At 38.9% G+C, this 26,922-nt stretch overlaps 1 protein-coding gene across 1 annotated transcript in view; it reads right to left on the minus strand.

The window, feature by feature from the left end:
* The window catches only part of RBMS3 (RNA binding motif single stranded interacting protein 3), a 1,708,877-nt gene that overhangs the window by 1,198,095 nt on the left and 483,860 nt on the right, over positions 1-26,922 (minus strand). Inside the window, exon 6 of the mRNA XM_055284824.2 lies at positions 1,077-1,145. Coding sequence (XP_055140799.2) covers positions 1,077-1,145 — 69 coding nt within the window. The remainder of the gene's footprint in view (positions 1-1,076; positions 1,146-26,922) is intronic.

The following is a 26,922-nucleotide window of genomic DNA, read 5'->3' on the forward strand; positions in this document are numbered from 1 at the left end:
CCCACATGGTCACAGTGTGTCGCCTATAAAAATGCTCACTAACAGAAAAGATCTGGTTTTCTTTACACAGAGAGATATAACATCACTCTGCTGGCTTAACTCACCCTTTAGGCAAATAACATTCAGTATTAATTGACCTGAGTAGAGGTTGTTAATGAGCCTGAGTAACTAGGCAAAAAAGTAATTCTTCATAAAATTAGTGCCTTTTCTTAATATATTGGTACATAAACTCACAGAGAGAGACACCATGTACCACACAGTTCCATGCAAATACACATGGGTGCATACACAATTTTCCGGAATAAAAAGAAGAGAAAATTTTTTGTCAAAGGAAAACAAGGCAAAATTAACTTTCAATATTTGCTGGATTAATTTTATCTATGTTATTCACTGTGGAGGGCTTTGAACGTGGAACCTCAGCATCTTCCAAGCTCCTACCTTCCTGTCACCATCACGTTCACAGCCCTGACCTTAAACTTGTTGCAGATGATGAATGAACAGCACAGCCCTTTGTCAAGAGAGGCCACATTTGAGGTGAGAATAGACAAGAGCTCAAAACTTCCATACTTGCCCAGCAAAAGAAAGAGAGAAAGAGAGAGAGACAGAGAGAAAGAAAAAGAGAAAGAAAAAGAAAGAAGAAAGAAAGAAAGAAAGAGAAAAAGAGAAAAAGAAAGAAAGAAGGGAGGGAAGGAGGAAGGAAGGATGGATGGATGGAAAGAAGGAAGGAAAGAAAGAGAGAGAGAGAAAGAAAGGAAAGAAAGAAAGGAAGGAAGGAGGGAGGGAAGGAGGGAGGAAGGAAGGAAGGAAGGAAGGAAAGAAAGAAAGAGAAAGAAAGAAAGAAAAAGAAAGAGAAAGAAAGAAAAGAAAGAAAAAAAGAAAGAAAAAAAGAAGAAAGAAAGAAAGAAGGAAGGAAGGAAGGAAGGAAGGAAGGAAGGAAGGAAGGAAGGAAGGAAGGAAGGAAGGAAGGAAAGAAAGAAAGAAAGAAAGAAAGAAAGAAAGAAAGAAAGAAAGAAAGACAGTTCAAGTGCACTTCAAGGAAAACAGGCATGTCAAGTTTCTTAAAAAGAGCCTATTACCTGATGTGGCTGTGAACTGGACCATCTGCTACAGGAAGGAGCACCTGAAGACTTGTTGGCTGAAGTTCTCTAAGGAGAAAAAAAAATTCCTGCTGTCACACAAGCGGAATACACTTTATGTTTCTCTAAACAAATTATTTACTCAGTGTCCACAGTTCCAACAATGAACACATCTTAAATTCTGTCTGAACTTAATCTTTCCCTTTTATTTCTTTTAAAACATTCTCCTCAGCAAATATAGTAATATGGATACTAGAGTCAAAATACATGCATCCAACTCTCAGTTTGTATAAGTTATTTTATGTGGTACAAGTCACCCAAGCTCTCTCTGTGTCAGTTTTTTCTTCTATGACACTGGAGTAATAATTTTATGTATCTATTATTTAATTTTTTTTACGATGGAGACTCACTCTATCGCCAGGCTAGAGTACAGTGGTACAATCTCCGATCTCTGCCCACTGCAACCTCTGCCTTTAGGGTTCAATCGATTCCCCTGCCTCAGCTTCCCAAGTTGCTGGGAATACAGGTGCACGCCACCACGCCTGTTTGTTGTTGTTGTTATTGTATTATTTTAGTGGAGATGGGGTTTCACCATGTTGGCCAGTATGGTCTTTATCTCCTGAACTCATGATCCGCCCGCCTTGGGCCCCCAAAGTGCTGGGATTATAAGTGTGAGCCACTGTGCCCCGCCGGAATAATAATTTTTATATCACAGGATTATTGTGAGGCTCAAATATAATATACATGAAGCACTTGGTAAAGATCTTTGCACATATAAAGTATTAATTCACTTTGGGAGGCCAAGGCAGGTGGATCACAAAGTCAGGAGATTGAGACCATCCTGGCTAACACAATGAAACCCCATCTCAACTAAAAATACAAAAAATTAGCTGAGCATAGTGACACATGCCTGTAGTCCCAGCTACTCAGGTGGCTGAGGTAGGAGAATTGCTTGAACCCGCGAGGCAGAGGTTGCAGTGAGCCGAGACTGTGCCACTGCACTCCAGCCTGGGCAACAGAACAAGACTCCCTTTCAAAAAAAAAAAAAAAGGGGGGGGGGATTAATTCAACAAGCAGAAAATAAGCCACATTTTTGTAAGTTTCCACTTGAAACAAAACTGGTATACAAATGTGCAAGTTAATAAACGAGGTTGTTTGAGATTCAGTTATTTTTGTTATAAAGAGATCCTTCATCTTAGGAAAGACCTGACCACATCATTGCTATCACCTCTGTGGGCTTGTACAATGCCACAAGCTCATATAGGCAAGCTCATCTAAAACCCTTCTTGACACCATTTTTCGGTGTCTGCTTCCATCATAGAGACCAGAAAGCTGACTACTCACTTTCTCAGCATTCCTTCTCTCTAGGAATGGTAACATGGCACAGCTCTGGCCAATGAGACATGAGTATAATTCTTCTGGGGGGAGTTCTAGAAAACTCTTTGTTTTCCTGGTGAAAAGGGAAAGGAGAAGGCATGTGCCATCCCATCATTATTCTCCCTCTCTAAATGCAGATATGCTACACAGAGCTAGAGCAATCATTCTGTAACCATGAGGAAAAAGCTAAGAGCAGAGCAGACAGGCTGCCCCTAATCTTGTTGACCAGCTGAAGCAAAGCTTCAGGCTGCTACTTTTGCCTAAATCCTCCTTGTGTAAATGACCATAATCATATTTTCTGTTACTTGCAGAGTTTAATGATATACTCTCCTCTCTCATTCAAACTAAAAGTCAAATTATAGGAATTTGATTCATCAGAAACTTGTGGGTGCTTTAGGCATAAAGAACAGAATGACAGAGGCATGAAGATGTGAAAGCGCTTGGTGTGCTTGGAAAATGATCAATAGACCAGTAGTGTACTGCCAATTTTTGTATTCACCATCACTGCGTTCCATCTGCCTTTCAGGATTCCTATGTAATTCTGTGCTGGCCTTTGCTGATTCTCACAGCTTTCCTGAAACTCTGCCACAGAGAGGTTGGCATGGTGGGTAAATGCTGTGTTCTGCCGGCTCGATTCGACTTTCCTCTAGCATCTGCCCATCTGAGAAGGCAGGGCTGGGTTTAACTCTCAGGCCTTCCCAATCCCTCCCTTTGCCACTGAGGCTAATCAGATTGGACCCTAGCACGAAGTGTGAGAAAGTATTTTGGTTTTTAATACGGATAAAGGAAGAACTAACAAGGTAGTAGCTAAAAGTTAAACCAAAAGCTTAACCATATTTCATTAGCGAGACACAATAGGAGTGAACTTCAGATGTATCAGACTCTGCCACTAAATGATCGTGTACCTTCTCTGATATTCATTTTCCTAATTGTGAAATAAGGTTAAATTAAATTGTCCTTAGGCTAATTAACCCAGCCCCAAATCTGTACGATTTAATGATTCTACACTTTTAGAGTGTTTAAATGATTACTAATACAGTGGCAACACTGAATTTCCATGGAAAGATTAGATTCCTTTCAATATTGTTTTTAAAAACACCAAAGTAATGTGTTCTTAAACCTAAGTTAACTAGAAAATGTTAATAATTCAAAATAGCCCCTTAACTGGATAGTTTAACATATTCCAGCTTCCCTGAATTTTTAGAAAGAGACTGTGAGCTGGTTTTCCAGCCCAATAATCTGGGCTTTAGCAAAGACTCTCTAAGTCTGCCTAAACCATAAGATTTTGGAATTCACTATCAGACTAATTGTTGAGGCATTATGTTTTCAGAACATATCTCATCATTGTTTAAAGCCACAATATGGATTTTTGAAATTGTAACTATTTTACCTTCACTATAAGAAAAGCAAAGCTTTGGCTTTTTTAAAAATCAAAATAAAGTTATGATAATCAAAGTCAAGATACAAGTGCTGACATTCAAAATATATTTTAAAGAAAAGTGAGATGTGTGGCCTGCAGCATATGATCCAAGTTATCAAGTAATCTTGAAATGCGAAGGGCAAAAAATGGGCACTTGTGGATTTGATTGCAATAATAACTCAATATGAAATGCACTTCTGTCTCTCCTAAGAAGCGTCACAATACTTCCATGCCCACACGTAACATTTTCCTAAAGGTCACACTGAATTTCAGCATTGACTCAAGTATTATCCACTTTATAATGGTAATTGCATCTACCATCATTCACACACTTCATGTCCTTTCTAGTGCTAAGTATAAATGTAAAAGGCAGGAGTTCAACAACAAAATAACTGACCAACATTAATTATAAATTTAAGGACATAATGTTCAGAATTATGTGGTGTCTGTCATGGAAGTGACTATTAAAAAAGTCAACCTCATATCACAAATCATAATATCTGATTGGGTTTCTTTGATGTGTTTTTGAAAAAAAAAAAAAAACTACCCATAATATGTGGTTTGGGTGTCAGCTTAGACAAAAATAAAATTAACTGACAAACTAGCTAAGAAATTGTTTATATCCTAATTTTACTCCTACTAGTGTTCTTAGCAGCCAGTGGTTAATCAAAGAGCAGTGCCCAGATCAGAATAATGAGCCATGCTGGTTGAAAATGCAAATTATCTGACCCCAGGAATTTACAAATCTCTGGGAGTAGGATCCAGCAATTTGCATTTTTAAGAGGCTCTTCAACTGATTCACACTAAATTTTAGGAGCAAATAAAAATTCCAAGGCCGGGCGCAGTGGCTCACACCTGTAATCCCAGCACTTTGGGAGGCCGAGGTGGGCGGATCACCTGAGGTTGGGAGCTCAAGACCAGCCTAACTAACATGGAGAAACCTCATCTCTACTAAAAATACAAAATTAGCCGGGCGTGGTGGTGCGTGCCTGTAATCCCAGCTTCTTGGGGGGCTGAGGCAGGAGAATCGCTTGAACCTGGGAGGAGGATGTTGCGGTGAGCCGAGATCGTGCCATTGCACTCCAGCCTGGGCAGCAAGAGCAAAACTCTGTCTCAAAAAAAAAAAAAAAAAGAAAAATTCCAGAATAATCCCAACACATCCTTCTACAGCCACATGTATTCACTGAAGGACAAGGTCCCAGGGATATTATTGATAACAATTTCCTCTAAGCAGATAAATTGAACACTCAAACTCCAGAGAGGTATTTCAGGAAATTGTGAGAAGTCACTTGGGAAAAAAGAATCTGATTTTTAATCTACTGATATAGATTGAACCTTGAACCACAACCCAATTAAATGCTTGAGCAAGGGCTTTAGTTTAGATACCCCAGCCCACTCCACCTCCCTGGGAAAACCCCTAATATCAAGAATGGCTGCTGCCCTTCTCATCTGTTTCCAACACATCTGGGCTTACCCCTTATCAAAATTCTTATCACACTGTCTTAGAATTGCCTTCTAAATGCAGCTCCCTCTTTAGAGTACACATTCACAAACCTAAGGTAAGAGGTGGGAGTGCCAGCTGGGGCTGGGTCTTATTTTCTCCTGTAACCAGGCATGCCTGTGCCTGGAATTTAGTAAGTTCCCAGTGAACATCAAACTAATTAATTAACAGCTTCAGTAAACAACCCTATTTACCTTTGGCACATATCAACAGGAGACAGCTTTAACAGGGACAGTGGTGATGGAAATGGCATTCTTGAGGGCAAGTATGCATTAAAAATGGTGAAGCTGGAGAGCCCCCATAGCTTCTGTAATTTCTTAGCAAGTGTAAGCACCATTGGCCTAGACTTCAAAATATTAGCATGGGGAGCTCTGTAATATGGCTTCTTAGAAAATATCATTTGCTAAAGTTGCTAGGATAAGAAATAAGGAAAATGACAGTTACCATTTTAAAGTCTACAGTGTTGGTTAATGGGCACATACTGTACTGCATGAGAAGTCTCAGGAATACTGTGGAATAACTTTGAAGGAACTAAATGATCTACAAAAGCTAGCAGGAACTAGAAATCAAAGACATATTGAGACTAAAACGTTTACACACTTTGAATGTTCTCTTTCCCTTCCTCGGGCTGGTAAAGCTTGTGGAAATCCAAGTGCTTTATATCATAGAGGGAATACAGGAGTAAGACAGTGTAGAACATTTTGATGACAAAGCACGCAGAGTGCTATTAGGAAGATCCTTTTTAACAGGCTGTTATGTTAAACAAAAGAAAAAGAGGAAGTGTTGTGCAGAAGTCTGGAACACAGACCAAATTCAATGGCAACTTAGAGTTGAGGAACAATGCCAGCTGCTGCAGCGAGACTGCCAGCCAACCAGGCAGCCGCTGTACTCCATCCCACAACTGTCCTTTGCTTGGCCAGCTTCTCCCAAATCTAGTTGCCAATCACCATAAGATAAGGAACCTTGGGAACATGTACATTTTTCAGTAATTGGAGCTTTTCCTGGTATTACTACATTAAGCCTTGAGCATATTTGAAGAAAGAAAAATGAAAAACCAATAAATAGTGTTGAAAAGCGCCAACTGAACATCTGCATTTAACATCTTAGCATAAAAAGACATTGACAAATATGATCCAGGATCCAACATGGTTTGCTCAGGCAAACTGAACTCTGGATGGCACACATAAGTTTTGGGATTTTAATTTCAGCTGGAAAAACATATTTCCAACTCCAATGAAGTGAATCATGCAAGAAACGAGACCAAAAGAGCAAATGACCTAGACAGCAGTGACATTTTTAATAAGCAAGATATGGATAGCTGACTTAAAAATTATTCTTCCAGGGTAAGAGACTTTGTTAACTGTAAGTAGTAAGACTCTACCCATGCTCACCTAAATAATAAGTAGCTACACAAGCCACAAGTACTCATACTAGGCAAACTAAGAAAAAGGAAACAGATAAAAAGAAGGTGAAGTGAAGTTCTGGACTTTCTTTATCAGATTTGCTATTAAAAGAATGGCAAGATTTCCTCATTATAGCTGTGATATTCTGGAACAAGTATTCCAATATATGTTGCTATACCAATAAATCTTCAGCATGTATTGAGAGCCTATGTAGTTAGTGTCCAGGAGATATGTGAGAAACGTTCTTTACCCTCCCCATCCTTTACAAACACAATTATGAACTAATTTCCCTCATTTTAATAATAAATTATTGAGCTCAGTTATGAAACGCAAGAACTCTAGATTCATTTCACTAAGCCAAGGAGTTCCATCACATTCTTAACACTATGGAGACTCTTCCAACAATTGGGAAAGACATGCTACATAAAAGCTGACCTAAATCTTTCCAGTTTTAATAAAGCCCCAGATCATTAAAGCTATGACAAGCAGCTCACATATTCTTTATCTCTTTTTAATGCCAAGCATCCTTTGGCATTTTTTTCATGATTAAATCAATCCGTTTTATTTAACCTTTCTCAGCGAGCCCTAGTTTCCAGCCTTTCAGCCATTTCACTGCCCTCCTCTGGACTGCCTCCGAAATCTCCATGTTCCTCCTTCTGAAATCTGCAATTGGACAAGTTACTCATTGTGCCTCATTCCAATAAAAAATGCAAAATAAAATAAATCTAAGCTAGCCTCAGCACAAATATAAAAGGGAGAAAATCTCAATACAATTAACCAGTAAAGATTGATTTGGTAACTATGTTCAGTAGGCTTTGCCTCTTGGTTTTATTTATTTTCCAGTGAGAGAGGAGAAATAAATGAGTCTTATTTAAGGAGACCTAACCAAGCCTTTGTGTTTTGCTTATAAAAAACAGATGTGGAATAATAGAGACTCCATCTTCCTCTAGGAGTTAAAATATGGCACATATTTACTGAAATGCAAATGTTCCTTGCAGAGTTTTTATTTGCTTGTTCTTTGAACCCCACTTCACTTTAACTTTACAACAATTCTGTTCTATATCTAGTATCTGCAAGGTACTCTGTTAGCAACAGGGGTTACAAGGATGCTGGGGTTCTCCTCCGAGAGGTTTTTACCTCCTCCTCCTCTTCCTCCTCCCACTCCACCCCAAAGAACAAGTAAGCCTAATGTCATCAGCCTTTATCTCCTTACTCTGTCATAATTTTTTAACAGAACCTATCACTATTAGAAATTATCTTGTTCGTGTATTTGTTTTATTTGACATTGTTCATGTCCTACATGAGAATCTAAGTACCAGGAGACCAGGGTTACCCTTTTTTTAACCATCACTTTTACCAGTAACAGTGTCTCAGTATATATGAGATGAATGAAATAATGAATGAAGAGACTCAGTTCTTACCCTCAGAGAAGTTACAGTTAAGTGAGGGAGGTTAACACATACATACCTCTACTATAAGGAAGAATATGTAATTACTAAGAGCATATGATTGCTGTAATTCTTAAGCGTTACGGGTGCACTGTGAGAGATCAAGCCCATTTGGAAGATTCTAGAAAGACTGTGGTCAAGATGAGGCAGCAATTGTACTTAGCTCTTTTAAATGTACAGTTAGCTAGAATCCATATGCCAACACCATAGCATACGCAGGCTGTGCATGTTGTATACTGCATGAGGGAGCCATTCACAACATAAAAAAATTATACATTGGTATATTACAACACTCTTCCAGCAGATGTAAAGTGCCTTGCTATAATAAAATTGGCATATTAGGACAATTGTCCAACCATTGGAAGTAAAATATCTTGGGAAGGGTACCTTTTTCTCATTTACAAAAAGGTGCCCTGTGGGCTATCAATGGTCTTACATGTGCAGGGTTGACTTTAGGCACCGGTAAGACGTTAGGCCCAACTTGCTAGCCTTGGGCTTTCAGTGTCCTAAGCCAGAGAGGTAAAGGCTAAGAGGTTTCATCACAGAGACTGCTTTAAACAACCAGAATGTTGGAGCCAGGCTCTAAGGTGCCCTCCAATGACCCCTGCTTTCTGATATTCACACCTCTCTGTAGGCCCCTCCCATATTATTTGACCAATAAAATACTGTAAAAATAATAGTATGTCATTTCCTAGACCAGGATAGAAGAGACTAAGGTTTTCACCTTGGGTATGCTCTCTATCATTTACTCTGGGAAAAGCTACAACATGGGTCACCCTATGAGGAGTCCCATATGATGAGGAATTGAAGCCTCCTATAAACAACCACATGCGTGGGCTTAAAAGCTGATACTCTAGCCCATCAAGTCTTCTGGGACCGTAGCACTAGCTAATGGCTTGACTGTAGCTGTAAAAGGGACACTGGGCTGGAGCCACCTACCCAATCTACACTCAGAAACTCTGTAAGATAATGTTGCTTAAGGCTGCTAATTCTCAAGGTAATTTGTTATCTACAGCAATAGAAAACTCATGCACCTTATTAGCAGAAACACTATTCACCTTTAACTATGGTACAAGTAAAAGTCTGTAGAAAGCATATAGCATCCAGTGAATCATTCCTATGGGAGAGAAAGACATTATTCTTTTGAAACATAGAAAACAAGAGTTTCAGGATTTTTTCACCCTTTAGGTCTTTTGAGAAAAATTAATTCCCTGAATTTTCATATTGTTATTTAACATGTCTCACAGTCACTTTCTTCAAGGAGACAGAACCAGCCATAAGTCCCCGAAGACATGAGCACAAGATAACCTCCAGCTCCCTTTCTGCACAAAACTAAAAAGAGCGAACAGGATGATCAGTAAATAAATAAGCTTCCTGTTATTAACTCAACTTGATCTTGCTGCATCTTACAAAAATGAACTGACTCACTTTAGCTACAGGGCTCTATCTGCCAGACCGTGTCTCAGAGAATCAGAAATCCTCCTCTACCAGCTCCATAGCAGGGCAGTGTAGGAACTCCTGTTTTCAAGCTAACAAGAGCAAGTGGGGCATACACAGCATCCATAAGGAAAGCTTGAGCTGACTCACCGTTTCCCAAACTGTGTTATACAGAAATTGGACCCACAGAATGGATGACTGAAATATGGTTCTTTGGTCAGTTTCAGGCAATACTACACTTTCTAAACATTCCAATTCAGGACTTAGCAAAATTTTTCTTTAAGGGGGCCTAGAGTAAATATTTTAGGCTTTATGAGCCATATGTTCTCTTTCACAATTACTTAGATTTGCAGCCATAGACAATATGCAAACGAATGAGTGTGGCTGTATTCCAATAAAACTTTATTTGCAAAATCATTCTTGGGTCAGATCTGGCCCACAGGTTGCTGTTTATATAGTGTTCTTATCTCTCTCTTGTATATTGGCATATGAGGAAAGCAGGAAAGCTAACACAGAGGACACTGCTCTCTTGAGGAATTTCTGGACATTTTAGCATATAAAAGGCACTGAGAATTTCTGATTCAAAGACCTATTCATGGATCAATGTGTTAAACCCAGTTTCCCAATGTTATTTGTCCAGTGAACCTATTTACTTATCTTCTTTCCTCTTTATCTCAACTTATTTACTTATTGAATACCTATTAAACATCTCAGGGAACCGGTCTTCCTTAGAACACACCTGAGTAAGTGAGTTATCTAATTTGTAGTACGTATTAGCCTGAACATATCAGTCTGAACAATTTGACCCTAAATCTTCAGAGTACTGGTTTGGAACTTGGAGTATCAATGAACACTTTAAGTAATACCTTAACTTTCTTAAAGAGGATAGTTCCAAAGACAGAAAACTTAAAAAGTGTTTGGTTTGTGACTTGTTTATGGAGGATTGATTGAGTGACTGCTTGCCACATTTTCCTAGGTCTAGTCCCACTTGAGAATTGGTCACTACTTTTGGAACTTGTGATGTAAAAATCACCATATTGGATCACTACCTCCAGAAAATGTCAAGACACTAGCATATCTAGAATTTAAAACTCAAAGCTGGGATGGTCACAGTGGCCTATGCATATAATTTCAGCACTTTGGAAGGCCACGGTGAGAGGATTACTTGAGGCCAGGAGTTTGAAACCACCCTGAGCAACATAGCAAGACGCTTTCTCTACAAAAAAAAAAATAATATTAGCTGGGCATAGTGGTGCACACCTATAGTTCCAGCTACTCAGGAGGCTGAGGAGATAGGACTTCTTGAGCCCAGGAATCTGAGGCTGGTATGAGCCATGACGGTGCCACTTTCCCTCCAGCCTGAGCAACAGAGTGAGACTCTGTCTCCAAAAAATTATAAATAAACAAAAACCAGACTCAAAGTTGATTCCACTGGCTGGATTTGTGGATTGAAGATTTTCTAGCAAGTGTTTTGGAAACTTGTAAAACACACGTAGTGGTGTCAGGCATTGTCAGTGTTCTTTTAAACAAAATAAATCTTGAATTTCCTCATTAGTCACCCATGATTACAGGCAATTGTTGCCAAGAAAACCAATCCTGGTACAATGTGGGAGTTGACTACAACAAGGTATTAATACCAGGAGGCAGGTATTGGAGGCCATCTTGGAGGCTGCCTACCATATAAGGTATATGAGAAGAAATCCTGGAACGTTTTGTTTCTTTTAGATCTGAGACTAATTATGTGGGATTAATCAAGTCATTTCTACTCATCTATAAATTGAGAAGGTCGAACTAAAGTCCAACTTTCCAGGAATACATGAGTCTTTAAATATTCATATGTCACATTACATATTTTCAAGGTGTTTTCATAATATTGCTGTCATACAGAGGACAATGTTAAATGGGAAGGATCTGGCCACAGCCTAGCTAGAACACAGTTTCTGGGAATGGAGCTGCCCCTAACCAGGATTCCAACACAATCACGTTTTCCTGAAAGCCATATGAATTCTCAGAAGAGTCAGACCTCCCTGGACTTAAATGCTACCAATGCACTATAATCCACAAAGCTTTTCAAAGATTGAAAGTGGTAGAGGCATTTGCTGAATTTTAAGTATGGTTTAATTAACACCTCATAAAATTAGAGATCCTTCTTTCTATCCCTAATCAGAGAGAGACATGAAACTCCCAAGATTTTCTCTATAAGAACATGTCCAGAGACACTGCGCAGCCCTCCACTGTCATCCTGGGATTTCCTCTTGCCTCTTTACCTTCATCATAAAACAAAGTGGGAGGACCAACGTTTCCTCTGCAAAAGTAGCAACGGATTCCCCCTCAGTTGCAATGAGCTACCCAACCACTGGCAGTTGTAACAAGGCTCCAACTTGACCATTTGGCTGTAGGTACCGAGGAGAGCATAGCCACGGCTCTGCCAATGAATCATCCTCCATGGTAACTGTCAGGTACAAGCTGCCCTCAGTGTGCATGCTTCTCAAGGTGGGTGTGCTTACAGGTAGGAAACATTTAAAGTCTTGCTCTATGACTGAATGGAGTATGTCAGAGAGAGCACATATATGACTTTTCTTGAAAATGATCATATAGCTAATCCTTGTGGGCATAAATGCTGTAGGAAAGTTTGAAAAGTATGTCAATTTTTCCCCCCAAAAAACTAAAAATTTTACAATTATTAAAAGAAGGAACAACTTCTATAAAACTTCATCTAAAAAAGCAACTGTATACCCTTAAAATACTCATTAGTCAGCTGGGGGAAAGTTAATTATTTCAAATACAGACTTCTGTTTGGAAGAATATTGTTGCCACCTACATAATTGAAATTGAAAAAAAAAAAAAACATGGTGGAGGGACATGAAGTGGAGAATTCAGCCTAATTTTTGGAGAATAAGATTTAGGACTGGCACATGTAAAAGCAGTCACAAGCATTAAATGAAAAAAAAAAAAATTAGCTTCTCAGTGTAATGTGTATTTAAGTGGAGTCAATTCCAAGAAATTGTGGAAAGACTGCCCTCTTCAGACACACTATTTTTTTTTTCATTTTAAATTGTTATAGATTTTTCTATATACATTTCTCTATAGAGAAAAATGGAAGGTGGTATAAATTATTTTTAATATTTTATACAGAGCTTTAATATGTAGAAGTCAAACAAGTATGTGGAAAAATGCTATTAAGTAGCTGGTTTGTCTGTCTGGACTTGCCTTGAGTATGTATCTTGTAAGTATTCCACACAGCTCTTGAAGCAGCTAAGCAAGCTTTAGAATCCTAAGTAGTAATTAATTAATGGAGCTGTCTGGGGCCAAAATGTTTACCTCAGCTGTCATGTACCTAAGTACATTCAGAATAACCACCTGAATTCACAATAATTGGCTTTCATGTCATTAGAATTTTTAATAGCTATGATGAACTCTATACTTATTCCACACAAAACTCTTGTTTTCTGTTTTATTCCTGTCATTTTGAACAACCTGAAAGACAATTAAGAGAGTTCTGTCATAAAGGAAGACATTGTGCATATTTGGGATCTTTGGGAGGCACTTATTCTGCTGTCAGCTGAGTTTCCTTAAAATGCTCTGTGGCAGGTGGTAGAGAGAACTGAGTGGAAAACTTCATTTGAAACACAACTTGTCTCTCCATATTTCCAGATCTTTTTCTTTTTCTTTCAAATGTTTACTTTTTCAATGACCAAACGCAAGTTATGAGTCTAAAAAAAGATAGATTCCAAAAAAAAATACCCCGAAACAAATTTTAATTCTTTATAGTCTATCCAGTGCAAAACTGAGCAAAAAATAAAAAAAAAATTCCAAAAAAATCAGAAAATGCCACTAGTGTATTATCTTCTGCAAGAAGGACAGGAAGAAATGTACTTTGCAAGGTAGCCTCCTTTGCTTTATAACTACAATGGAAAGAAAAGGTATATAATATGTTCATAAACAGAGATCATTGGGGAGGGAAATTCTAAACATCATGTTTGAGAAACAGTTGTTTATGAAAATCACATTGGAGTTTGTAGGAAAATAGTGTGTGCAGCAATAATTGATTTACATAATACTTGGCTATGTAATACACATGTGCATTTGTGCAGACATAGTATAGAACTTGTTTATAATTTGAGGTGACTGGGCTCGAAATAAATACATGCCAGTGTGTTTCTTCTCTGGCTTTTAATATTCAGTTTTGTGTATAATTGATACACTAAAATTTTTATGATGGTTAAAATAAGAGTAAATAAATTATGAGGATTTAAAATATCATCCATCTGCCAGGAATACTCAATTTTTCTTTGAATGGATACTTAACAATTGCCATTCTTGAAGACACTTATAGCAGATTAAAAATTTCTTTGGCTTCTTGTGCTCCCAAATTACTCAGGTCTAAATTAAGATTGGTAAAGAACCAGACTTCAAACATGACCCCATGTTTTATATTTATGCACAGCTTAAATTCATAGCATTTGGGCAGAAAAGCCAGCATAGCACCAAATGCTGAGCTTAGACTATACCTATATACCAGGATAAAATGAGGGAATTCCAAATGGAGCCAAGAGAAGGCACTTTCTACTCTACAAGTAAGGCTTAAGATAAAAAGAAGATAATGACATGTGCCATAACTTCTGGGAATTCAAATATAAGCAGGTTTGCTTACATAATTAAAATTCTGTGAAATTATATTTTGAACATGTATTCAAATGCAAGTGCTACATATGTATGTTTATGGCATTATAAACTTGTAAAGTTCATATATAATATAAACTTAAGTAATATCAATTGTATATTATATAGGTAATACATTATAAATATATAGTATATATTTATATAATATATACAATATGTTATATATAGGTGTATATGTATTAGATTTATATATTATAAACACAAGAATATATTTACTTGTGTGTATAATACACAAGTACATCAGTTTCCCCTTATTTGTGTCTTCACTCCCACCCCCATCCACTGTCAACCAAAATCTGGAAATATTACATACAATAAGATATTTTGAGAGAGAGACCACATTCACATAATTTTTATTATAGTATATTGTTTTAATTGTTCTATTTTATTACTAGTTATTATTGTTAATCTCTTACTGTGCCAAATTTACAAATTAAACTTCACTATAGGTATATATGTATAGGAGAAAACAGTATATATATATGGTTTGGTATTACTTATGGTTTCAGGTATCCAACAGAGCTTTTGGAATGTATCCCGGGTGGATAAGGGGGACTACTATATTTATAATGTACTACATATGTTATATAACATATTACATATAAAGTATAATATCTATTACACATTATATATGCACATTACATAATTATTATAATGTAAACATTATATAATGTTATATATTATTTACACTGCATATTATATTGCTGCATATGTGTACATACAAAACCCCATGTAATATTTCAGAGATTTCTAAAGGTTATCTTAATTGTATGCAATTTCTACCTTCCATTAGGACACTAGAATACAACCCCTTCTATAAAAGATGATGCCATTGTTATCTGTTCTTCTCACCAGAGCACTTCACAAGCCTTCCTACTCCTGCAAACATGAACTTATCTCTAATATTGCAATCAGGGACTCGATGCTCTTTCAGATCTAAAACCAGTTAATTTTCTTATTGATATTGGCTATTTTGGCCTTGTTCTGCTGACTATTTTAATTACAACTTTGTGGGATAATTATTGATGTCTCTATTATAAGTTGAAATGAAAGAAAGAGCAAGTTACCCCAGGATGTGTGAAAAGGACGGTTAATGGTTAATGCTGGGACAAGCCTGCTTGATGGGCAGGTGGGTACTGTAACCACTGAACCTCACAGCCTCTCCAGGTTTTCTGTGATTTGATTAGCAAATATCATGAGGCACCAAATGATTCTTAAGATATCAGCACAATCCTTTTAAAAGGCCTTTGAAACCTCTTCTTCCCTCACATGCACATTAAATAAGCCAGCATCCACACCAACCTCCCCTCACAGACTGGCCATTATGAGCTACTGTTTCCATAGCACAGACACATACCAGGGGAAAACCCCACATTCAGAAGGGTTGTTTTTTGTGATTAACTGGTAGAATCAAGAGGAGAAAAAAATAACAGGGCCAGAGCCCGAGCAATGCATAGCCATTTTTCTGACATGAGCGAATTGTTCATAAAAACAAATAGTGCACAGAGCCAGTATGGCAAAATTCGGGCATGGGCTTGTCTTTATAATCACTTATAAAACTACGGGAGAAAAAGGAAGATGCCCAATGTGACACCCTAACATATTCTGCTGTATACTTCTTGGCTTTGTTAGTGAGCAGGCAGGAGTCGCCCTTTCTCAAGGAAAACCTCATGCTTCACGGCATGAGCAGGGACACACATGACCCACAGTTGTGTTTGTGAAAGCACACATAGTTCTGGGCACATATAACTCCTTTGATCACCCAAAGGAAAACTATTCCAGTCTGGATAAGAAAAAAGTCCCACAGCTGTGCATAGAAGGAAACAGCCAGGAGGTTTCCCGAAAGCACCAGCCCTACCTTTTAGCTTGCTGCTCCAGGATTTCCCATCGCTGTGCCAGGCCTGAGGTCCATGCAGAATGTTAGACTCAGAATATTGGAGCTAGAAATATCTGTAATGAGCATCTGTTGAGTGGCTTGCCTAGTTCCCATTCTCACATTTTTTTTTTTTTTTTTTTTTATAACAACAGCAGATTCCTTTGAGAATCTCCTCCACCCTCACTACATAGCAATTCAGGGGCCTTGTCCTCCAGATGACCCAAGCCTGCCAGGCAGTTTCCTTACCAAAAATTTGGATCTTGAATAGAATGGCCCCAAAGGCAACTAGAGGTGATTCATCCTGACAGAGGTGTCCTGGAAAGACCATTTATCAGATGCTATAACTGTCCTAGATCCCTGGAGCTTCCCTGGTTGTTGCCTTTTCCAAGCATGAAGGCTCATTTTTTAAATTTTAATGATATAATCTACAATATATCTGTCCATAAATTTCATTTTGCTTGAGTTAGCCAGGGTTTGCTTCTGTTAGCTTGAAACCATAACTGATATAGACCATTACCAATTACCTTGTATCCAATTTATTTGCCAATCTATACTGCACATTATGTTCTGCTCATCATACATGATTTTCTCTTTTTATATATATATATATATATACACACACACATTATATTATAGTACATTCCATTCTACTATAATATACTATGCCATGTATTTTTTTCAGCCTTAAAATGCCCCAATGGTAGATTTATTCACGCAATTACATTAGAGATGAGGAGGTAATGGAAGCGAAAATAGGCTTCACCAGGGTACATCAGGATCACCTAAAGGCTTTATTAAACCACAGACTCCTGGTCCCTATCTTCAGACTGCTGATTCAGTAGGTCTAAGAGGGGCTCTGAGAAGTTTTTTTTTTAACAAGTTCCCAGATGATAATGTTGCTCATCCAGGACTACATTTTGACTTCCACTAGCTTAAGTCAATGCTTCTCAATGTTTAATGAGCTTACAAATTGTTTAGGGAATAGATTCTGATTCAGCAAATATGGGGTGCAGCCTGAAACTCTGCATTGCTCACAAGCTCCAGGAGATGCTGATGCCACCGGACCACAATGAATAGCAAGGGATCACTTGACGGAGCCAGATCTCACAGTAAATAACTGCCAGAGCTACAACCTGATTTCAGGTTTGCCTTCTCTTATTCACTTTACCGCTTCCCTTCAGAAAATCTGGTCTTTACAAATAAGAAGCCTGAATCCCAGAATGATCACATAACTTGACCAGATCTCACAGCTGGTTAGTTACAAATTCATCATCGCACAACCCCAATCTTTGGCCACCAGCCCAGGATATCATCCTCTGTAGTGCTCAAGAGTTCACCAAGTATGGTGCTTTCATATCCATTCCTCATTTTATCCGGATAAAAACATCAAGGAAGGGACAAGGCCAACATTCATTCATGTTTCACTGACAAGGCAAGTAAGCAAAGCGTGGAGTAGAGAAACAACTTGCTTACAATCACTCAGGTCCCAAAGCTCGACCTGACCAAAAGCAATTCTAATGCTAAGTGCAGTATCCCTGTCACCTACAACAGTTCCCTTTCAGAGGAGGCAAGACACACATTTTAGCCTTAGTCTAAATTACGGAAAGACTGTAGAGAACAGGTGTCAAGACGAGTGATCCACCAGCCCTATCCGGTCCATAGCGGTGTTATATCCTGACAGAGTTGCCCTGGAGAAATCATTTATCAGCCTCTATAAATGTCCTAGCTCTCTGGAGCTTCCCTGGTTGTTGTATTTTTTTTTTTGGTTGGTCAGTTGGTTGCCTTATATTTAAATATTGGGAACTTTTAGATTATAATCCAGAATGAAAATTGTGAAGACCTGGCAACACAGAGTCCAGATTCACACTTTTCAAAAATCAGCTCTGACTGTAAGGAGTGGAGCATTGGGGCATGTGGCTATTAAAACAGCCACAGGGTCTTAGATGATGGTCATTAAAGCAGCCACATGGCCAGTCACATGAATTTATATGATGGAAACTAAAGTAGCTTCCCCCCTTTATAAGGACAAAGAAAAATACTTCAGTAAAGTCCCCAGTCAGCCTTCAGCTGGGAAACCCTATGGGCATTAAAATTTGAATCGCTGAGAAAAATTAGAGGCCCATGAAAACAGGGCACTTAATTGCCAATATTTCCCTAGGATACTGTTCAGGAAGGTGCAGAACTGAGCCAGGTTTTTAGAAAAGGTTTTATCTGTTCAGGGACTGGAGAGAAAAATCCAGCATGCATGCCCCTGTCCTTGCTGTTAAATGAAGGTGTCATCTCACCTTCGAATGACAGCTGAGCTCACAGGTGCCCTTTCTCTCATACAAGTACAAATTGCTAACACTACCTAAGTAACCACAGGGTCTCTACTTATCCTAAAGTCCTGGCACTTTGATTGGTGATGGTTTACTGGTTTGGAGAATACTCTGCCTTTTTAAAAATTTTCGTTTTCTCTATCCTCATGGATTAGTGGTCCCTGTTGCACACAGCTAAGTATGTTCCTGAACGAGGCCAAGGATCCAGCTGGCAAAATCCTGCTTTAGCATAATTTTAAGTCGCCGAGTCAACATAATGCCACTCTCTGTTTAAATTACTGAACAATTAGAGCTATGTGGGATGTAATTTCAGGCCAAGTCCGGCCCTGTGTGCAGCTTATTCTTTTGTTATTGTTGTTGTTGTTAAATGGCTATACTAAAGCATATACAGAAGTAGGTTGGGGGCAGACTTTCAGGCAAATAAAATTTATGTACAGAATGTAAACACTGACACCCTGTTTAAGACAAAAGGTTTGCCCGTAATTCATCACACCTTTAAGACCACAGTCATGTGCGCGCGCACACACACACACATATAGAGAGAGAAAGAGAGAGAGGGAGCGAGAGAAACCGCGCCCTGAGAGAGAATAGCCCTAACCTCTTGTGTTCTGCTGCCTCCTGCCTCCTTGCCGCCTGAAGGTAGAAATAATGAGCCTGTAGAAGGGAGTGACAGATTTTATCTCGGAGACACTGACCCGAATGACTCCATTAGCATTGTTCCAAATGAAAAGTCGCCCTTCCTCTATGGGGATCGGAGGGGGCTGCCAGGGAGACAGGAGGCAAGATGTTTAGCTTCCATTTGGAACCGAATCCTTCCCTAGAACCAAGGACATGCTGTGCCCTCATCCCTGCATCCCACAGCAGCCAGGCCCTGTCTATTTCTGTGCGACTTGGCTGCAACAGAATACAAGCCTCTCAAATCAAGTCTTGCTATCCACTCCTCCCTGTTTTAGCTGGAATCCATAACCCCTTTCAGCCCTAGTCACAGGTGTCCAGGCAGCCCAAGTGACTGATGCCCTCCAGCACAGCCCCATAGCATATCATTCACCAATTTCTCTTCTGAGACCCTTTTCACATAGAAGATCAAAGCCATTTGTCAACCCCAGAGAGCTGACTTTCCAGAGGGAACCATCCTTTCCAGTTCTGAACCAGGACAGGAAAGGGAGGTGAAGTAGGGTAGTAGAGGGGAGAAGACGACAGACAGACAGACACAGACACACACACACACACACACACACACACACCATCATCATCATCATCACAGACTCCTGGCAAAAGCATCTCATTCAACAATGGAAAGACCTACTAAATCTGAGATAATAGTTCATTGGACGTCCACCTTTTATTTTGGCATCAGATGTGTTTTAATACAGAGATGCTACTGATGAATAAGTTTGGGGTTTAGTGTGGCTATAATTGCAAATTTACTTGCTGTGGTACTTGCGCAAGTTTTAGTAACTTGGGATAAATACCTCTGAGGGGCCAGTTTCTTCATCAACAATATGAAGATTTCAGTTTCTACTTTGCAGAATCTTGTAAATTAAATGCAAAAAGCAATGGTGCACTTAGAACAGTGCCTGGCATATACAAGAAATTCAATATATATAGACTAATAATAATAATATTGAATAAACCCTATAAATGCAGTCAAGAATTCCATATGTAAAGGTAGCCTCTAAGCGTGTAAGGCCTACAGATGAGTCCATTTCTGCCTTGGATGTGTATTGCCAAATGAAAGTTTTCTTGAACCATGTTCCTCCCCAAGTACTGTTTTGAGAAGGCCCACACTACTAAATCAACATTTGTTTATGACTGAACTTAATAAGAGAATGAGGATCCTGAGTGACAGCTCCGTGGCAGGACTGGCTAGGAGGAATATTTTAAGTATCTCCCCAAACTGAGTTAGCTCCTAGATAGTCCCTCATTGCAGGCGGAGTATCAGTAAGTCAGACCATGCTGGAAACCACTGAGTAAATATAGTGCATCTTCCAGGGGCATTTTTTTTTTTTTACTGGTTGGTGATTTGGAATATAATTTTTAAGTTACAACAAACATGGATGTAAATTCAACAAAATGAGAAATAGCGTAACATTTTTAACTTAAACAAAAAACTTCAAAAGAAATTCAGGCCTGTAGGAGGCTATTTAAGGCTCTTCCCCCAGTCCCCAGGGGGTAGGGACCGTGTTGCTGAGACACACTAGGTCCCCCCTCAGTCGCAGGACAACCTGTAGAGTGGAAGTTCTAATCACCATTTTATTAGTGAAGAATGAAGCACAATTAATTTGCAGTGACAGAAAACAGATCAGTGGTTTCCTAGGGCCAGGGTCAGAGGAACTGACCACAAAGGGAGATGAAGGAACATTTGAGGTGACAAATATTCTACATCTTGATTGTAGTGATGGTTACTTAGATGCAAATTTTTCCAAAACAACAACAAAACCTACGCAACAAAAATGGGTATGTTTTATTGTATGAAAAGTGTATCAAAATAGATTTCTAAAATGTTTCAGTTTTTAATGAAGAGTTTAAAAGAGGCTATTGGCTGTGAATCCAATTGCAGAAGAAAAATTAGACCCTATTAGAAATTTAGAAGGATATTGTAAGGATGGGATGGAGAGAAATAAATGTGGAGGCAGGGAAGGAAAGGAACGAATGCTGAGCCCTAACTGGTAATTTAGATATCCAGGAAAGCAGAGGGACTTCACATCAAAGGAAGATAGGAGGAACAAGAAGAAAGAGGGGAGAGGCATGCCCAGCCCAATGAACAGAACTTCCAGGGGGCGGGGTGAGCCCAGGGCAGGGCCAACGACCTGACATGTAGAGGAAATTCAGGGCAGGAGAGGAGAGACAGGTGACACAGAGGCACTTCCAGACACAGCCCCTGGTTCCCTGAGCCATCCGGATTGCACCATGTAAATTTCACTACCCTGGGTCCAGGTTCCGGTTTCCTCCCCTAGTGCTTCAAAACTCAAGCAGGGATTTTCAGAGCCCAGCTGGATTAATGCAAGCTGTCTCTCTCCCTTTGGCTCCAAGGGCCATTCTCCCTGGTCCTCTCTACAGAGCTATTCTGCTGCCAAGTGTGGCTTCGCCAGGGGGTTCCATACTTAAAAAGACAGACTTATTTTTAGCTCCTGACAAATCCCTGTGGCTTTTCAATACAAAGGAAAGAGGAGTGACTAGGCTTACTCCTTTCTCTTGGCTGGGGGAAAAGAAAAAGGAAAAGAAAAAAAGAAAACCAACCTGAAGTTTGTCACTATGTCGCTTTTCATTTTTCAATGTTAATTTGGAAATTTGTTTCAACTTGCTGTGAACCTTTCCACAGAAATATATTACACTGAACAGAAGTGTTTTAAAAATACTGGCGCACTCCGGTAACCGTCTGTCACTCTTTGCGGCACATAGCAATTTAAAATTATTGGAGCTCTTAAATTAAGTGCTTAAATTTGAAGGTGATCACCACTTTGAGCATGTGGATTGCACAGCTATCTCAACTATAACAGTGCTTCAATTTCCTTTAAGCAGGTCATTTTAGGGAGCGATAAGTGAGTCTGATTGCCCAGCATGCATTGATTTAAAACTACTGGAGTCGTCAATTCATTTCTACAAGCACTTCTGTTTGGGTGCAATCTTACTCTGACGGCTTAAATTGGTCCAAATTGTTCTATACTGCACATGCCCAAAACACTAATGTATTTTAGTAATCTGCCTTTTGGGGGGCAAAATTAACAATAATTTCTGGCTAAGCCAAAAACAATAATACACCAGCAGTTGTATTTGCCTTTAAAAACACAAGGTCACCTAGGTGAGATTTTCGGTGTAATGTCTAAAAGATGTAAAGGGAAAATATGTATTTGTTTTTCACAGACATTTGGCTTAACATACTGTATTCAATTCCTCAAAAATAATATGAATTTTATCAGAACGGAATACCTGTTGTAGAACTCTGTGTCCTTACTAGAACCCACAAACTAATATTTTATTGCATCCAAAATACTGAAAAAGCATGTTTTGCAGTCTGTCTGTACGTAGGAAATAAAAAAGCTTTTCTTCAATTCAACATACCCCAGGTAAGTTACAAGGAAAACAAACAAACAAAATAAACCACAGTGGTAAAAAGGAAAAAAAGCCAATGCGTAAAATGTCTTAGATAACAGATCCCAAAATATCCCATTATCATATTTATATTCCTAGAGAAATAAGTTTTGCTCTCAAAAATAAGTGAGGAGATATACCTAATGTTAAATGACGAGTTAATGGGTGCAGCACACCAACATGGCACATGTATACATATGTAACAAACCTGCACGTTGTGCACATGTTCCCTAAAACTTAAAGTATAATAAAAAAAAATTAAAAAAATAACGTTCCACAAAAAAAAAAAATAAGTGAGGAAATGCTGGCTCAACTACAACAGAAATTACAATAACAAAACAACAATAGTTAACATGTATCAAATACTGAGTGCTTATCTCAGGCGATCCTCACAGTAATCCCACCAGGTAACTATTACAGTCCTCCTTCCTTTTCCTTAAAACTATTTTTTATTAGGCAAATTCCTATACCTACAAAAAATATATTTTTAAGGCAGGTCAGAACAAGAAAGTACTCTCTCAGAGCGTGTCGTAGCAGTTTCATTGAGGTGTGGCATGCATACCATATCAGCCGTTGTAAATACAAAATTCAACTGATGGTCATTAAGTTTATAAAGTTACACAACCATCTCCGCTATCCAATTTTAAAACATTTCCATCACCCCCAAAAGTTTCCCTGTGCTCATTTGCAGTCAACCCCCACTACTAACCCAAAGCCCAGGCAACCTCTGATTTAGGAATTTTGTACAAATGGAATCACATGCTCTGTTGTCTTCTATTTCTGTCTTTGTACCCATAGCATAATGTTTTTGAGGTTTGTGCTGTAGCACGCATCAGTAGTTCTTTCCTTTTTATTGCTGAATAGTATTGCACTATGGGGCTATACCACAGCTGGTAGACATTTAGGTTGTCTCCATTTTTGTTCCATTATAAATAATGCTATGAATCCTGTGTGTATGTCTGTGTTGACATACATTGTCATTTGTCTTGGGAGGAAACCTAGGAGTATTGGTGGTTTATAAATTTATGTTTAACTTTACAAAAAAAAAAAACCTGCCAAACTATTTTACAAAGTGGCTATTTTATTTTACATATTTACTTTTTCACTAGCAATGAATATAATATCATTTTACTGAGAGGAAAGGGAAGTTCAACAGGATTAGGGACCTTGTATGAGATTACACAACTAGTAATTGCAAAGCAGGGGTCTGAAGCTGAGATCCCTGATTCCATATCAGAGCTCTTTAAAGTCTCAAAGTTAAATAGATTATTCAAGGTTAAACAAATTTCTCTGTTGCAGGACTTAAGAGGATTTAATGCCCCATTAGTTATGAGGAACTTCTAAGAAAAGTTAATAGCATGCAGTGTTTCTTCACATATTTTGCTCACAGTACCCTTTCCTATCACAGTACCTGTGTTCTGTTGAGTTCTCTAGAAGCAGAGCATGAGACAGAGACCTGGATGCATATAACGTGTTGAAGAAACGAATGTATCATGGGATGAGGAAAGCAGGATAGAAAAGAGAAAGGGGCTAAACAAGGATTGTGCTATGGTTTGAATGTTTTTTTCCCCTCCAAAACTCACATTGAAATTTAATCCCCAATACACCCATGTTCATGGGTGGGGCTTAATGGGAGGTGTTTAGGTCATGCGGGCTCCACCCTTGTGAATGGATTCATCCCAGTATAAAAAGGGTTTGTGGGAGTGGGTTTGTTTTCTTCTACTTTCCATCGTGTCCGGACACAACATTGCTCCACTTTTGCTCTTCTGACACATGAGGAACAGTTTTTCTCCCCTCCAGAAGAGGCAGCATTCAAGGCACCATCTGGGAGACAGAGACTGGGCCCTCACCGGACAGAAACCTGCTGGCACCTTTATCTTGGACCTCCCAGCCTTTAAAACTGTGAGCAATCTATGTCTGTTCTTTATAAATTAACCATCTCAGGTATTCTGTTACAGCAGCAGTAATAGACTATGACAGTTGCTTTATTACTTACTGCTTGCTACTGTAAAGGAGACAGAAGCCTCAGGTAGGATCCAGATTTGCCTGTTTGAGAGTGAGGAGATGCTCTAGGACATACATTACAAAGCAGAAGTATCCTCCCTGGAGGCAATGGTACAGCATTTTGTTCCCCAAGGCAGTCAGTCATTAGCTGTGGGCTCCCCCCGCTGAGAAGGGGGAGGGAAGGAGTAAGAAGCTCCTGGTTTTGGTGCCTCCCAGTTGTGGAGAGCAATGCTCCAAAGAAGGTGGCTGCTGTGAGCCATTAGCAGCCGACAATCACTGAGTGCACTGTGCTGGAGATAGAACCTGGGGTGGAGGGAACCCACAGAATCCATTATAGGATACTTTGTACCCTTCCATTGAGATTAACATGTCAAGCTCTTTCTCGCCTCTGGGCCTTTGCACTAGCTTTTTAAACTTGAAAACCTTACCCCCATCCAAAATACAAACAATCTGGCTTCTTCTCACCCATCAAGTCTTAGTGCAAAAGTCAATTTGAGAAAACAGAAAGAGAAAAGAATAGTCATAGTGGTTATGGTGGTAGGGTTTAAGAATTAATCATTAAAACTGACTATAAATTCTCTGCATGACTGAAGGTCTTTCTGAGCTTTCACACCCCAGTCATCAGATAACTCGGAGAACAACAAAGCACTCAGGGGTACAAGGCACTTCTCTCGACTTTGAGTCACCTCTCTCAGAATCACAGGACTGCTGGGTATCACTCAGGACAGGCTAGGTTACAGTACAGTAACAGCTAGTGCCCAAATCTCAGTGGCTTAAAATAAGTTCATTTCTTGCTTATACTACACATCCATGTGGGGCACCAGAGGAGGGGGTGGGGACGCTCTGTTACCAAAGTCACTCACTCCGAGTCCTGCTGATAGATCAGCTATGAATCAGAACATTGCCAGTCGGCAGATACCACAGCTCATTGGTTTAGAACTGCTCCTAGGGCTTCAACCTTGTCACCAAGGGGCTGAGAAGTGCAATCCTGCAAAGTTCTTAGAAGAGAGGAGACCAGGTGAGGAACGTGTAGCCATCCCTTAAGGCTTGCCTTCATCCGATCTATAAATAGTACAGCTCCGGTTTCTAGTCAATAAAATAACTCCTTTCTGATGGCCTCCTGTGTTAAACTGGTTTTAGAAAGAGCAAAACTTGTAATGGTGTGAAGATAAAGAGCAATTAAAGAGGGCATGAGCAGTGGTTAATGAGCTAGCACACATTTCTAAGAGAACACTAAAAAACTACTAAATTCCAAGCCACCAGCCCAGTAAGTTTGCAGTATTTTAAGATGTACAGAGCTTTTCTCCTCTCACTTTGAGGGAAAGAAGGTTGACTTGTTTCTATTTCTAAGGTAAATGAAGGTCAACAAGGCCATAAAACTTATTTTAAGACCAAGCCAGGACAGTGATCTGACAAGGTTATAGAACAGGAAACCTTAATTAAAGTTTCCAAGTTAAGAGAAATAAATTAACTACTTGATTATATTGTTCTATGTATAAAGAAAGCCTTTCAAAATCCTATATAATTTTGCAAAAGTTCTTTGCAATGAATTTAAAATAAGTCATCTTTGTCAAGGTACTTAGATTTATGACACAAAGGTAGCTTTTAGCTTAATTGTTATTTTTTTCCTCAGAACCATCTCCATGAACAACAGTCAATTAGGAGAGACTTCTTTTACTACTCAGCAGATATGAAGCTGCTGAAGTGTACTTTAGATCCTTTTTTATGAAATTAGCTAAATTTAGGATTCTTTCCCAGTTGCCTGTGAGTTGTCTAGAATGATATGAAGTTCTAAATTTTTTTTTAATGGAAAAGAGAAAACAACCTATTGAAATAGTATTGAGGCAATGTAAGCATAAGCCATCTGTGTCAGTCATGCAAAATTGTCTCCCAAGGTTTAAATTAAGAGGGATCACAGAAAGCACCTGTTTCTTTCCACGGGTATAGGGGGAGCTTAAGAATTGCAATACCCATCTAAGAGTCAAATCTCAGCGTGTCTAATTTTTCTTATATTTGCTTTTGTATTTGCTTCTTAGTGAAAGTAACTGATTAGAGAAGTAGCAAATATTCCCCTGTTACTTGGTAGTCCCTGATCTCATCAGTTCTTTGGCCATACACACCTAACCCAATAACTAACATAAAAGAGATGTTACATGCTAAAGAATGCCATGCCTCTTTTTTTCATATTTGTGGAGTATCTTTTGTCCAATTATCTTAAAGCAATGCATAGAGAATGGATACCTGTTTGAATAGCATGCTGTTTGACTGAGGGATCTGTCTCTTTGTT

This window comes from Symphalangus syndactylus, chromosome 1 (assembly GCF_028878055.3).
Source record: "Symphalangus syndactylus isolate Jambi chromosome 1, NHGRI_mSymSyn1-v2.1_pri, whole genome shotgun sequence".
Classification (NCBI taxonomy): Eukaryota; Metazoa; Chordata; class Mammalia; order Primates; family Hylobatidae; genus Symphalangus; species Symphalangus syndactylus.